This window comes from Lampetra planeri, chromosome 63, assembly GCF_965212315.1.
Source record: "Lampetra planeri chromosome 63, kcLamPlan1.2.h2, whole genome shotgun sequence".
Taxonomy (NCBI): Eukaryota; Metazoa; Chordata; class Hyperoartia; order Petromyzontiformes; family Petromyzontidae; genus Lampetra; species Lampetra planeri.
Genome location: NC_136169.1, coordinates 527074 through 541519, shown reverse-complemented (window position 1 = coordinate 541519; position 14446 = coordinate 527074). Strand labels below are relative to the sequence as shown.

Here is a 14446-nt window from a genome sequence, read left to right as displayed (position 1 = left end):
AGAGACCCAGATTCACACAGAGACAAACAGACTCACACAGAGACCCAGAGACTCAAACAGAGAGCCATAGACTCAAGAGACCCATAGACTCACACAGACCCATAGACTCACACAGAGACCCATAGACGCACATCGAGACCATAGACTCACAGAGACCCATAGACTCACACAGAGACCCATAGACTCACACACACACCCATAGACTCACACAGAGACCCGTAGACGCACACAGAGACTCACACAGAGACTCACACAGAGACCCATAGACTCACACACACACCCATAGACTCACACAGAGACCCATAGACTCACACAGAGACCCATAGACTCACACAGAGACCCATAGACGCACACAGAGACTCACCCATAGACGCACATAGAGACCCATAGACTACTCACACAGAGACCCATAGACGCACATAGAGACCCATAGACTACTCACACAGAGACCCATAGACGCACATAGAGACCCATAGACTACTCACACAGAGACCCATAGACGCACATAGAGACCCATAGACTACTCACACAGAGACCCATAGGCGCACATAGAGACCCATAGACTACTCACACAGAGACCCATAGACGCACACAGAGACTCACCCATAGACTCACACAGAGACCCATAGACTCACACAGAGACCCATAGACGCACATAGAGACCCATAGACTGCTCACACAGAGACCCATAGGCGCACATAGAGACCCATAGACTACTCACACAGAGACCCATAGGCGCACACAGAGGCCCATAGACTCACACAGAGACCCATAGACGCACACAGAGACTCACCCATAGACGCACATAGAGACCCATAGACTACTCACACAGAGACCCATAGACTCACACAGAGACCCATAGACTCACACACACACCCATAGACTCACACAGAGACCCGTAGACGCACACAGAGACTCACACAGAGACTCACACAGAGACCCATAGACTCACACACACACCCATAGACTCACACAGAGACCCATAGACTCACACAGAGACCCATAGACTCACACAGAGACCCATAGACGCACACAGAGACTCACCCATAGACGCACATAGAGACCCATAGACTACTCACACAGAGACCCATAGACGCACATAGAGACCCATAGACTACTCACACAGAGACCCATAGACGCACATAGAGACCCATAGACTACTCACACAGAGACCCATAGACGCACATAGAGACCCATAGACTCACACAGAGACCCATAGACTCACACAGAGACCCATAGACGCACACAGAGACTCACCCATAGACGCACATAGAGACCCATAGACTACTCACACAGAGACCCATAGACGCACATAGAGACCCATAGACTACTCACACAGAGACCCATAGACGCACATAGAGACCCATAGACTACTCACACAGAGACCCATAGACGCACATAGAGACCCATAGACTACTCACACAGAGACCCATAGGCGCACATAGAGACCCATAGACTACTCACACAGAGACCCATAGACGCACACAGAGACTCACCCATAGACTCACACAGAGACCCATAGACTCACACAGAGACCCATAGACGCACATAGAGACCCATAGACTGCTCACACAGAGACCCATAGGCGCACATAGAGACCCATAGACTACTCACACAGAGACCCATAGGCGCACACAGAGGCCCATAGTTTGTGGTCCTTCCCCCACACCTCCGATGAGCGTGGTTGGCTACATCCGGTGCCAAAGAAGTGCAACGTCTGAACAGTACAATACTTACAAAGCACGTGGTCACAGCACTGTGGATCGTTATGCAAAGAGGCAATGACTTAAAAGGCCGAATCAAAATACTCAACACGTTAGTCCAAAACAACTCCGTGTGTTTTGGTGACCTTAAAAGTTAAACATATCTCTCATTGACGACGTTTCGGGTAATGACCCCCCCCCCCCCCACCTTTCTTCATAGCAACATACACGTGCTGTATACTTTCCCTATTCAGACCACACACTGTTGTTGTTGACGAGTGTGCTCACCGTATGTATCTGTGCATCACCACCATCGCCAGAGTAATTAAACGCGTAAAGAGCCACCGCACCTTTAAATTCAAGTTTATTCATTTAAAAAATGCGTTGTTATTCGTTAAATGCCGACACCGGGGATCGAACCGCGGCCTCACGCGACACCGCTGAGGTCAGACTCGTTGGGGTCATTCGGTCAAATCACGCAGATTGGTTGAAAGAAAATAACAAAAATAACAGCAACAAAAACTACGACGTTTCGATCACAACACAAGCGATCGTCATCATCCTCCTCCTGATGACGATCGCTTCTGTTGTGATCGAAACGTCGTAGTTTTTATAATTTTTTTTATTTTCTTTCAACTTATAAACGTGAGTTTACCTAAAGGCCCAAAGAATTTGAATTCCAGCAGTCACGAAAGCTTTACGTCAACATTTCACCGCTAGGCCACTGAACAAACCGAGTCACCTCGCTCGCCTCACCGAACCAACTATATAACACTGCACTCACCGGCGGGCTTGATTAACGCGTTCAAAGCGTTTGTAACAATAGCCAGAGCCATTATATGGCTGTTGTTGTGGTGTTATTATTGTCAAATGTATATTTGATTCATCGGATCCTGCTGCTTCAAGTCGACGGTCGATCGGTTTCCAGACCAACGTGGTGAGTCGGAGTGGCTTCGTGACGTCAAGCACCCCGGTCTCTCGTGACGTCATTGTCGCGTAGACAACGCATCGTGTGCAGGATGACGTCGGGCCCGCGCTCCACTTCGTTGCGCCGGGGCGGGAGTTACGCTTAAATGACGTCACGTCATCCATCCAGCCAAATTGCGTGATGACGTCACGTTACCAGCAAGCATCGTGATTGGAAACTCTCGCGATCAGTGACGTCATGGTGCTAGCGACCCTCGTTGTGAGAACTCGGGTGATGACGTGTTGTGTCCAACCAGCCGAGTGGCGCGAACTCCGGTGGTAACGTCACAGACTATCCAGCGGACTTTTGGAAACTCGTGTGATGACGTCACCTTACCATCAAGTGTCGGGATCGGCACTCGCGCGATCGAAACGTCATGTCACCCACCTAGTCACTCGGTTGGAACTCTAGTGGTGACTTAATGTCCCCGACCCAGCCCAGTGGCGCGAAACTCGGGCGACTCATGACGTCAAAACCCAGTGGAGTGGCGCTCACCCCAGGCGATGACGTCGTGTCACCGCCATTTAGAACGGGGAGTTCGGTCGATTTCAGTTGTACATTTTCAGTGTATTCATTAGGTAGAGCCATGTGAGCCATTCGGCTCTTGAATCGGGTGCAACCGCAACAAACTAAAACACGAACAAGAAACATCTTAAAGTGACGACGCGCAACAGAAAAATCCAGAAAAAAACAGCAAAGTCTTCCAGAAATAGAACCGCATGTCAATGCTGTGCAAAACAACCTTAAGACAATTTAGATTAAAGTGATCAGTCTAACTTTGTGCTACAACAAACAATGATGACGCCATGCAGTGACCCCCTCAGCCGCGGCAGTTCAGGAGTTGCAATCTTAATTTCGTAATATGTTATTTTAATTTATTATTTTATTTTTAGACGTGACTTAACCGAAAAGAACCAAAGAACAGGAGTTGCAAGTTGAAGAGGTCGCCGCTTCCTCCCCCCCGCCGCTGCCACATCCTGACAGGCGAGTTTCCACTCTCACTCAGGTTTCTCTGTTTTTGTTTAAAAACACATTATGGTTAAATCGCGTAAATATATAAATGGTGTGTCGTTAAACCCGCCACCACCCGACACAGCCAACTAGTAAGGGTTGTCACGTCAACAGAACGTGGCCAATTCGTGACTAGTACAGCACTAGTATGTAGTGTATAGTAGTTTAGTGGTATAGTAGTGTAGTGTATAGTGTAGTGTACTAGTACAGCGCACCTGTGTGTGTTGGAGAGCCAACTAGGCCTCGGCAAGGTAAGGTAAAAGGTAAAAAGCAACGAACCTACCTTTACCCTACCTTTTACCATTACCCCATACAAATTACTGGGGACATACTACACATGAAACAGGTTTATAACGGTAAATGCTGGGTAGAGCGCTTTATTCGTATATAATACTCTCGATGATTCCAATTTACACGCTTGTTGTTGTATCCTCAAATCTTGTAACTCAATTTTAACCAACTTCCCAACGTGGTATCGACTGCAAACTTGGTATACTTATGTCATACGGATGACAACACTATATTCTATCATTAAAAATAAAATACAAATATTTTTGAACGTTCTTTTTTATATATTACTAGCAGAAGTACCCGGCGTTGCGCGGGTGAAAAATATATTTCTTAATAACCTTACATATATACACAGATACTAAGGTATTGTCAAAGCCCGGTGGGCTTTGACAATACCTTTCACCACTCACCACTCACAGCTCACCCTCACCACTCATCCTCACCACTCCCACTCACTACTCACCCTCACCATTCACCATCACAACTCACCACTCACCAAACTCCCTCACCAATCTCCCTCACCCTCACCACTCACCAATCACCACTAACCCTCACCACTCACTCTCACCATTCACCATGACCATTCAGCCTCACCACTCACTCTCACCATTCACCCTGACCACTCACCCTCACCACTCACCCTCTCCCTCACCACTCACGCTTACCACTCACCCTCACCACCACCACTCACCCTCACCACTCACGCTCACCACTCACTCTCTCCCTCTCCACTCACCCTCACCACTCACCCTGACTACTCACCACTCACCCTCACCACTCATCCCCACCACTCACCCCTAACCACTCACCCTCACTACTCACCATCACGACTTACCCTCACCACTCACCATTCACCACTCACCCTCACCACTCACCCTCACTACTCACCATCACCACTTACCCTCACCACTCACCACTCATCCTCACCATCACCATAAACCCTAACTACTCACCCTCACCACTCACCCTCACCACTAACCCTCACCACTCATCCCCACCACTCACCCCTAACCACTCACCCTCACCACTCACCACTCACCACTCATCCTCACCACTCACCATCACCATAAACCCTAACCACTCACCCTCACCACTAACCCTCACCACTCACCCTCACCACTCACCCCTCACCATCACCACTCACCCTCACCACTCACCATCACAACTCACCGTCACTACTCACCATCACCACTCACCCTCACCACTCACCCTCACCACTAACTCTGACCCCTCACCACTGACCACTCACCCTCCCCACTCACCCTTCCTACTCACCACTCAACGTCACCACTAACCCTCACCCCTGACCACTCACCCTCCCCACTCACCACTCACCCTTCCTAGTCACCACTCAACCTCACCACTGACCACTCACCACTCACCCTTACCCTCACCACTCACTCTCACCACTCACCCCTACTATTCACCACACACCCTCACCACTCACCCTCAACATCAACACTCACCCTCACCACTCACCCTCACCACTCACTCTCACCACACTCTCAGCACTCACCCTCCCCACTCACCCTCACCACACACCCTCACCACTTAACCTCACCACTCAACCTCACCACTCAACCTCACCACTCACCCTCACCACTCACCCTCACCATTCACCCTCAACACTCACCCTAACCCCACTCCCTCACCACTCTCCCTCACCACTCACCGTCACCACTCACCACTCACCCTCACAACTCACCCCTCACCATCACCACTCACCCTCACCACTAACCCTGACCCCTCACCACTGACCACTCACCACTCACCCTCACCACTAACCCTCACCATCACCACTCACCCTTACTACTCACCACTCAACCTCACCACTCTTCGTCATCACTCACCCTCACCACTCACCCCTCACCCTCACCACTCACGCTCACCACTCACTCTCTCCCTCTCCACTCACCCTCACCACTCACCCTCACTACTCACTAATCACCCTCACCACTCATCCTCACTACTTACTACTCACCCTCACCACTCACCCTCACCACTCATCCCCACCACTCACCCCTAACCACTCACCCTCACTACTCACCATCACGACTTACCCTCACCACTCACCATTCACCACTCACCCTCACCACTCACCCTCACTACTCACCATCACCACTTACCCTCACCACTCACCACTCATCCTCACCACTCACCATCACCATAAACCCTAACTACTCACCCTCACCACTCACCCTCACCACTCATCCCCACCACTCACCCCTAACCACTCACCCTCACCACTCACCACTCACCCTCACCACTCATCCTCACCACTCACCATCACCATAAACCCTAACCACTCACCCTCACCACTAACCCTCACCACTCACCCTCACCACTTACTCTCACCACTCACCCTTACTACTCACCACTCGAATTGTAAATGCTGTCGTGGGTTTACTCTCCAACGCGCACAACCAATGTGATGTTCTCGTAACGAATTGGCACGTTTTGTGTTTACGTGACAAACCTTTACGAATTGGCTGTGCCAGGTTGGGTGGTGGAGGGTTTAACGACACATTTATATTTCCGCGCAGGTTCATCTGCCAAGCGGCATTTTTAATTCGTCACCGTTTTTTGTGAGAGGCCGTCCATAAATGACGTCACGCGATTTTGGACGATTTTTGACCCCCCCCCCCCCCCTTTGTCACACGACATCACAAAAAGTCAGACCCCCCCCCTCAAATATGACATCACAAAGCTCTGCCCCCCAACCCCCCCCAAAAAAATATATAAAACATGCTTCAAATCGCTTTAAACTATTGTCATTGTAGTGCGAATTGAATGTGGCGCTGCACTCTGATGTTGTAGGAGAAAACATTTATTTAAAAGTCTAATTAAGTAGAACGTGTTGTCTATATTCATTTAAAGTTGCGCATTTTGATATTTTGATGTGACGTCACATTTTTCAAACCCCCCCCCCCCTCGTCACACACCGTCACACATGTCTCACCCCCCCCCCCCCAAGTGCGTGACGTCATTTATGGACGGCCCCTGACCCTCATCAGCAGCACGTGGCCCATCACTGCTAGGTGGTTCCACCAAGGTGAGAGTGCAATCGAGCGAGACGAGAGAGGCAGTGAGATGGTGAATCTCATCGTGTGGATGTAAACCCATGCCTCTGGACAAATCACTCGGAAATATCGTCAGGTCTCAGAAGCTATCATTTTTCCGAGACCAAGGTGCTCTGCAAACCCTCTGGCTACCATCAAAGGTTTGTACACGAAGCCATCCAGATATACAAACGCAGACATAATTTCAACCGTGATGATGGGTACAAACTGAGTAATCATTGGAAAGATGTTATTAACCATGCAAAAAAGATTTAACTACACATTTTGGACCATCTTATTTGACAGGTACTATTCTACTTTACGGAGTGTTAACATCCCCAGCGTTTAACAGCACTCTCCTTTTTTGTATTTGGATTGTCAACCAACACTGGGTTAAACAACATGCGCAGTGTCGTTCTCTTCTAGCATGTGCACCTTTATCATGTGCACCTGTTGCTCTCTTTTAGCCCCGCGCCCCCCCCGCAATACGTTTCATTCATTGGCTACCACATTCAGATAAGCCCCTCCTCCCCCCTTAACTTCTATTTAAGAACTTATACCTTGGAATTTTTTGCCTCACTTGATACAGTAAATCTAGCTGTGACGGTCCCACCTGATGACGGAAACTTGTGTTGCCTCCGAAACGTCGTGATTTATTATTTTATTTTATTTCTATTATTACTTTTATTAATAAATTTTTTTTTACCTACGTGACTTTACCGAAAAAACCTAAGAGTATTAGCATTCCCATTGACAATCATGGTTAAATATGCTCCAATAATCCCCCCGACCCAAATGGCATGGGGAGGCTCTCATCCAGTGGTGAATTGACAGAGGCCTCTACGCAGGGGCTTCATTTCAACCCCCCGTCCGTCTAGGTCGGTGATTTGAAAAATGCTTCTTGCACCCGGTGCGCCTCATGCAGTAGACCTAAGTTGCTCCAGTCCACCAGCGACGTGGAAAATATTCAGTAGGAAATTAAACCACGGACGTGCATCGCGCGTCTTGTAGTCACGCGGTTTCGACGCGGGAACCGGACCGGGAGCCGGTGAAGGGATTCTGAATATGATGTGTCTCGTCTGGACCCGTGGGGCTATTATTCGAGATGAGCGATGAGGGATACTGCGCGTTGCTGCGGGCGGGTGGGTGGGTGCGTGTGGGTTTTCATGGTTGATCATGGAGAGTCGGTGCCTTTCCTCTGGCGGTGGTCGGCAGGGTGGGGGGGGGCAGGGCAGTGGGGACCGGTGGCTTTGCGCGAGAGTTGGACTACGATGGTGAGGGTGGCTCGGAGGGCTGCTGCTCTCGCCGTTTCGCCTGTCATCTTCAATATCCTCTCGGCGCCGGGTGACGCGGCCGTTTTTTTTTTCTCTTCCTCCTCCACCGCCCACCGAGTTTTGGCTTCGAGACATTCGGCTGCGCGGGCGGCGTGACAGACTGTGCTAGGCGGGAGGGCCGGGAGGTGGGAGGGAGGGAGGGAGGTGGGCCGGGAGGGTATCCACAGAGATGAGGGAGAGATACGAGTCTAGGGTAGGCAGACAAAGAAAGGGCACGGAGAGAGAGGGAGGTAAAGGGCGACACGGTGGAGTGGTGGGGGGGGGGGAGATGGATCGGTGAATGGAAGCGACACAGAGAACGGGGGAGTCAAGAGATGCAGGATGGAGAGAAAAAAGGAGAGTGAAGAACGGGAGGTAGAATGATAATAATAATTTACATTTAAATGTTGACTTAAAGCTTTCGTAGCTGCAGGAATTCATATTTTTTGGGTCTTTTGGTTAAGCCACGTAGATAGAAAAAAATTAAATAAAAAAATCACGTTTTGATCGCAACACAAACAACCGTCTTCTTTTTCACCTGAAGACAATTGCTTGTGTTGTGATCGAAACGTCGTGATTTTTATTTTATTATTTTTTCCATCTACGTGGCTTTACCGAAAGACCCAAAGAATATGAATTTACATTTAATTGTAAGGCGCCTTCCACTCATGTCTCAAGGCGCCTAGGCATCGGTCGGTGTGGTCGTCACGCCAATTGTATTTCAAACGTTTGTAAAGTTAGGAGGGTTCACTCCACGCTGGTGCTTATTATTGACTGCGCTCAGCCACGCGTCCGACGTGCAGGTGTGTTGACTGATCCACCACTCCGTCTCCCGTGTTCGGATGAAATGTCACCCTTCGATTCGAGGATTAATTCCCCTTTGTCTCCTCTTGCTTTGCCCCACCGTGCGCTACCAGCCTGGCCTGTTGCTGTCTCGTTTGCCCTGTCTCGTGGCCACCGTCCATCTCGTTTGTGTCCTGTCCCCCCCGTTCTGCGCTGCCTCGTTTCTTCGCCCTTGCCTCTGCCGTCTCGCGGTGTCTCATTCTGCAGCGCCTCCTTTCGTGCCGGATGCCTCGCATGCACCGCCGCCTCGTCTCCACCGCCTCCTTCGTTTTGTATCAGACGCCGCCGCGACCATTGGCTCGAGGGAAACTAATCGATGCGTTTCACATGAATGGAAATAATGGGTTTTCCCGCCCACGACTCGATGCCTTATTCATGAGCGTGAAAAAAATCTACTTTCAATCGGCAAATCGATCAATGGTTACGCGCCTGTTGGCTTCAACCCCAATCTCAAGCAACAGGTACGTGTGTGTGTACGCGTGTGTACGCGTGTGTGTGTGTATACGCGCGTGTGTGTGTTTTAGTGTGTGTACGCGTGTGTGTGTACGCGTGTGTACGCGTGTGTGTGCGTGTACGCGCGTGTGTGTGTTTTAGTGTGTGTACGCGTGTGTGTGTGTACGTGTGTGTGTGTGTGTATGTACGTGTGTGTGTGTACGCGTGTGTGCGTGTGCGCGGGGGGAGCGGTGGCGCAGCGATTAGTGCGCTGCGCTACGAACCCGGCGACCCCGGGTTCGATTCCCGCACACGGCCAATACCGGTGACAATTATTTGAACCGGTCCTTGGCCTCCCTTAGGTAGACTCAGCCTCAAATGAGTACCTCGTGCGGCATGTAAAACCATCGCCACTACGGAGACAAAGACAATCGAGCGTAGTGCTGGCCACCCACCCCCTCATGTGCCGTGCCGGCCTTCATAGGTGCTTGCTCACAGCTCTTGCCCTAACAGTCTGTTAAAGGCTATAGGGGGGATCTTTGTCTTAGCCTGCTACGCTTCTAACCCGATGACACGAGTTCGTTTCCTGCTCACGGCAAACACAAGTGACGATTATCTGAACCGGTCCTTGGCCTCCCTTAGGTCGATTCGAGCCTCAAATGAACACCTGGTGCAGTCTGTAAACATCGCCACTGGGAAAACAATTGCAGTCGGGCGTGGTGCTGGCCACCCACCCACCCCCTGGTGTACCGTGCCGACCTTCATAGGTGCGTGCTCACAGCTCTTCCTCTAACAGTCTGATACAGTCTTGATTTGAAGCTTTCGTGACTGCAGGAATCCATACTCGTTGGTTCTTTCGGTAAAGTCACGTAGGTATAAAATAAAATAAATCACGAAGTTTCGGGCGCAACACAAGCGTCCGTCATCAGGTGGGAAAGCATGGCCTGCTGTTGCTGAGGCAGACTTTTAAAAGGTTTGAAATCGGTGTAGCTCAAGGGTTATAAAGAAGTGGCCGGGGCTAGTGATGTTAATGTGAGAAATTAGCATGTAACTGTAAGATAGGAGAACGGCCTCCTCGACGAGGGCACGGAAGTGGCTATGTTAATGTGAGGGATTAGCATGATGTTAATGTGAGAAATTAGCATGTGAAAGGCTATACGGGGGATATTTGTATTTGTGTTTTGCGTTCAGCCAATGACTGGCTACCCGGGGTGTCAACATCGGCCCCTGGAGGAGGCTCCTGAAGGACATAGGAACTAGGCAGTTGCAGCCAGTCGCCCTCCAACAATAACAGAGGGCAGAGGAGCGACGCTCACAACCACGAGCGGAGCGCCGGGTGGTGCATCTGTCAGTCGTCTCAGTCAGTCAACCCATAACACCTGGGTCTGTCCCGTAACTTCCTGCCATCACGCTTTTAACGCTTCACGTGGCGTGAAAGTGCACCTCGCCCGGCACAGGCGCTGTGATAACATCACCGCCTCTTAGCGGCGAATGGCGGCTGCTGCTGCTGCTGTTATTGTTGTGTGTTCAGCACCATGGAAAGCTCTCTGTGTCCCGTGTCCAGATCAGCACCAGACCAGCACCATGGACAGCGATCGACTCTCAACGCTAATTACAGTGGCGACACCCATGGTGTGGATTTTCGTGATGTTCACCTACCCGATTTCCATTGGCTTTCGTCTCACAATCCACGGGAGGTGAAGACTTGGTTCGCGCAAGATGGAGAAGTGTTCAGGACGAGACCTAAATAAATGTTGAACTCGAGGCTGAACCTGTCGTCTGAATAAAAAAATACAGGGCAAATCTTTTTTTGGGACAATGGTTTTAATAACGTTTCCAGTTACGTAGACCAGACTATATTTGTTCAACCCATTCTGATATACTGTATTTCCTCCAACTGGAACATCATTAGAATCTTACATCCATCAGTCAATCATCTCTGTGTGGAGAGGATGAGGTTGTCCTCTCGCTGTGATACGTAGCTGTCGGCATTTGATTCGCTAACAGCTGCCTCCCTAACAAGACAGGGTGGCAAAGTGGCCACAGTTGCACTTCACGGCAAGACGAAACTGGGTTCGACTCCCGACTCGGACGCCTTTCTGTGTTGAATTTATTTATTCTCACCGTGGTTTGCATGGGTTTCCTCCCGGTTCATAGCTACAAACATAGACACACATTGTGAATGGGTGTTGAACCAAAACATCCCACATGCTGCTCAACACCCCAAATTATTCGACTGGGATTTACACACAGCAGCAACATCGCCCCCCCACCCCACCGAACCCCCTGCCCGCCCCCTCCACCTCCTGTGAAAAACTTGGCGTGGCCCCTCCTAAAAAAATAATTCCCATAGATCTATGTTGTGTGTCTCTCTCTCTCTCTGTGTCTCTATGTTGTCTCTGTTTGTGTGTGTGTCTGTGTTGTCTCTCTCTGCTTGTGTGTCTGTCTGTGTGTCTCCGTGTCTGTGTTTTTTCTCTCTCTCAATTTTAGTTCTACCTGCTGACGGTTGCTTGTATTGCAATTGAAACGTCGTATTCTATAATTTAATTTATTTTCTTTCTACGTGACTTTACCGAAAGAACCAAAGAGTAATTCCTGCAGTCACGAAAGCTTCAAATCAAGTCTGAATTCCCATAGACTCGGCGAGGCCTTCGCCCCCTGGGTGAGCGTTGCTCCATCATCACCCAGAACGATCCTGTTTCGCCACCCTCCCCCCTAGACGTCACGCGGCTTGGGTCGTGTCGGGTGACGATAAGAGCCCAGAACGACGAGCGCCGGCAGAACCGGGGGAGGGGTGGGGAGGGGTGGGGAGGGGTGGGGAGGGGTGGGGAGGGGTGGGGGGGTCGTCATCGTCGGGACGGAGAGCGGCATGAGCCTGCTCCGGAGAGACGCCGGAAGGAGTGCGCGGTGGCGGCAGCTCGAGAGGGGGCGAGGATGTAGCCTGGCCCGCGAGGCGACGCTTCTTTTACGAGTGGTGGCTGCAGAGACCTACGCGGGTTAAATTGGCCCCCCCAACTCCTCCCCCCCCCCTCTCCCCCCCACCTCCCCCCCCCAACTCTTTGCCCAGCCACGTGTTAACCACTGCCCCCTCCTCCCCCCCCCCAACTCCCCCCCCCCAACTCCCCCACAGCAAATGTGAATTCCCCATTCGTTCATGCAATCTGTTCATCATCAACATTTACCGTCATCAATTTCGCCCTCACCGATTTCACGCATCACCACAGATTCGTCCCTCACTGCTTCCTCTCGTCCATTTCATTCACCTCATCTCCACCCATTACATTCAGACGCACGTGCACGTTGTTGTTGTACCGTTCCTTAATTCTTTGTAAAGCGCCTTGGTGAAGGCGCTATGTGAATTCTGTTAAGATTAAGATGAGAAAAAAGTTCAGCCAACCCAATGTGCACATTGTCTATGAGTCCCTACGTCTATGGGTCTCTTTGTACGCGCGTTGAACTTTCGCACCACCGTACGTAGCCAGCCGTGCTAATCGGAGGTGCGGGAGAAGTGCGACAAACTAAACACAACAACAAGCAGTTCTAACGAAATGAGTTTCCAATAAAATCACAATAACAGCAACGAGCTCTGTCAACAAAGGAAGCGCACGACACGCAAAGCCCAACAGGAAGTTAGCTGTCGAAATGTACCATGCGTCGGAAAATGTGAAATTAATCTTATCCAAAATAATAATAATAACAATAAATTGTCCTCAACTGGGTATTTGAACGGAGAAAATTGTCACAGGTGGAACGGGCGAGATACGGTGGCTTCGTGTGGAGCCGGGGAGGTTTGAGGGACTCGACTTTAGCCACAGCCGCCGTCACATGCGCAACGTGTTCCCTCGTTTTTGAACACTTTAACACACTTGTTGTTTTGTTGCGGTTGCACCCGATTCAAGAGCCGAATGGCTCACAGGGCAGGACATCTGTGAAAAAGAGCTTTATCGCTCATCAGATTCCTTCTACAGTATAAATAAAGATTTGATTCTCGTTCATGTCTCGGTCATTCCGCTCGACCTCCGCGGACAGCCCCGCCGAGTCTCAAGGCTCTGCAGGAGGCGCTTGCCAAGTTTTCGCCGTAGGTGGAGGCGACGCTGTTGCTGCTGCCACGTGTGATCCCAGTTGACTCATCTGCAGAGGACATGTTTTAGCGTTGGTTGGGATATTTTTTTTCTGCTCGCTTAATACCTTGTGTGGTGGGCTCTTTTGCTTTGTAGGTTTGGGAAGGAAACTGGAAGAACCCGGAGGAAACCCATACAGAACAAGTGGGGGTAGAGAGAGAGATAGAGGAAACACAAACTTGACACGGAGAAAGGCACCCGCGTCGGGAATCGAACCCCGCTGTGCTGTGATGCGCGAGGAGTTACCGCTGAGCCATTGCCTCCTCCACCGCCTCCTCCACCGCCACCACCGCCTTCCTCTGGTGCCCTGCGTGTGCACCCTCCGTAGTCCGTCGTGTTTCGTGCGAGCGAGGGGTGCGTGTGAGTTCAAGTCAGTGAGAAGAACAACAACAAAAATATATACAGGGACTCTACTTACGAACGAGTTAGGTTCCAGAGGTTCTGTTCGTAAGTCGATTTGTTCGTAAGTCAAACTTTACTCCTGTCGATTCCAAACGTGTTGTACGGCGTGTACACTAAACAGGGGTGAATGGCGTTAAAAATTGTATAATCTCCTGTAGATGTAGTTCCCACTGGTTACGTTCTGCAGGTGTAGATGCCACTGGTTCTTCACGTTCTGCAGATGTAGATGCCACTGGTTCTTCATGTTATGTAGATGCCACTGGTTCTTCATGTTATGTAGATGCCACTGGTTCTTCACGTTCTT

General features: G+C 50.4%; 1 protein-coding gene and 1 long non-coding RNA gene across 4 annotated transcripts in view; one reads left to right on the top strand and one right to left on the bottom strand.

Annotated features, from left to right (window-relative positions):
• TANGO6 (transport and golgi organization 6 homolog) overlaps positions 1-3459 on the bottom strand; it is a 71400-nt gene extending 67941 nt beyond the window's left edge. The window contains 1 exon segment of the mRNA XM_078619511.1: positions 2488-3459. Within this exon segment, the coding sequence (XP_078475637.1) occupies positions 2488-2539 (52 nt within the window). The 5' untranslated portion in view covers positions 2540-3459.
• A 3489-nt stretch (positions 3460-6948) lies between these two features.
• On the top strand, positions 6949-11422 carry LOC144736860 (uncharacterized). Of its 3 annotated transcripts, XR_013588841.1 has the most exons (4): positions 6949-7192; positions 9395-9648; positions 10262-10386; positions 11184-11422. It is a non-coding gene; the product is annotated as an uncharacterized LOC144736860 (long non-coding RNA). The 3 variants fall into 3 exon arrangements; XR_013588840.1 differs by lacking the exon at positions 10262-10386 and having other exon boundaries at positions 9467-9648; XR_013588839.1 differs by lacking the exon at positions 10262-10386.
• Positions 11423-14446: the final 3024 nt, after the last annotated feature.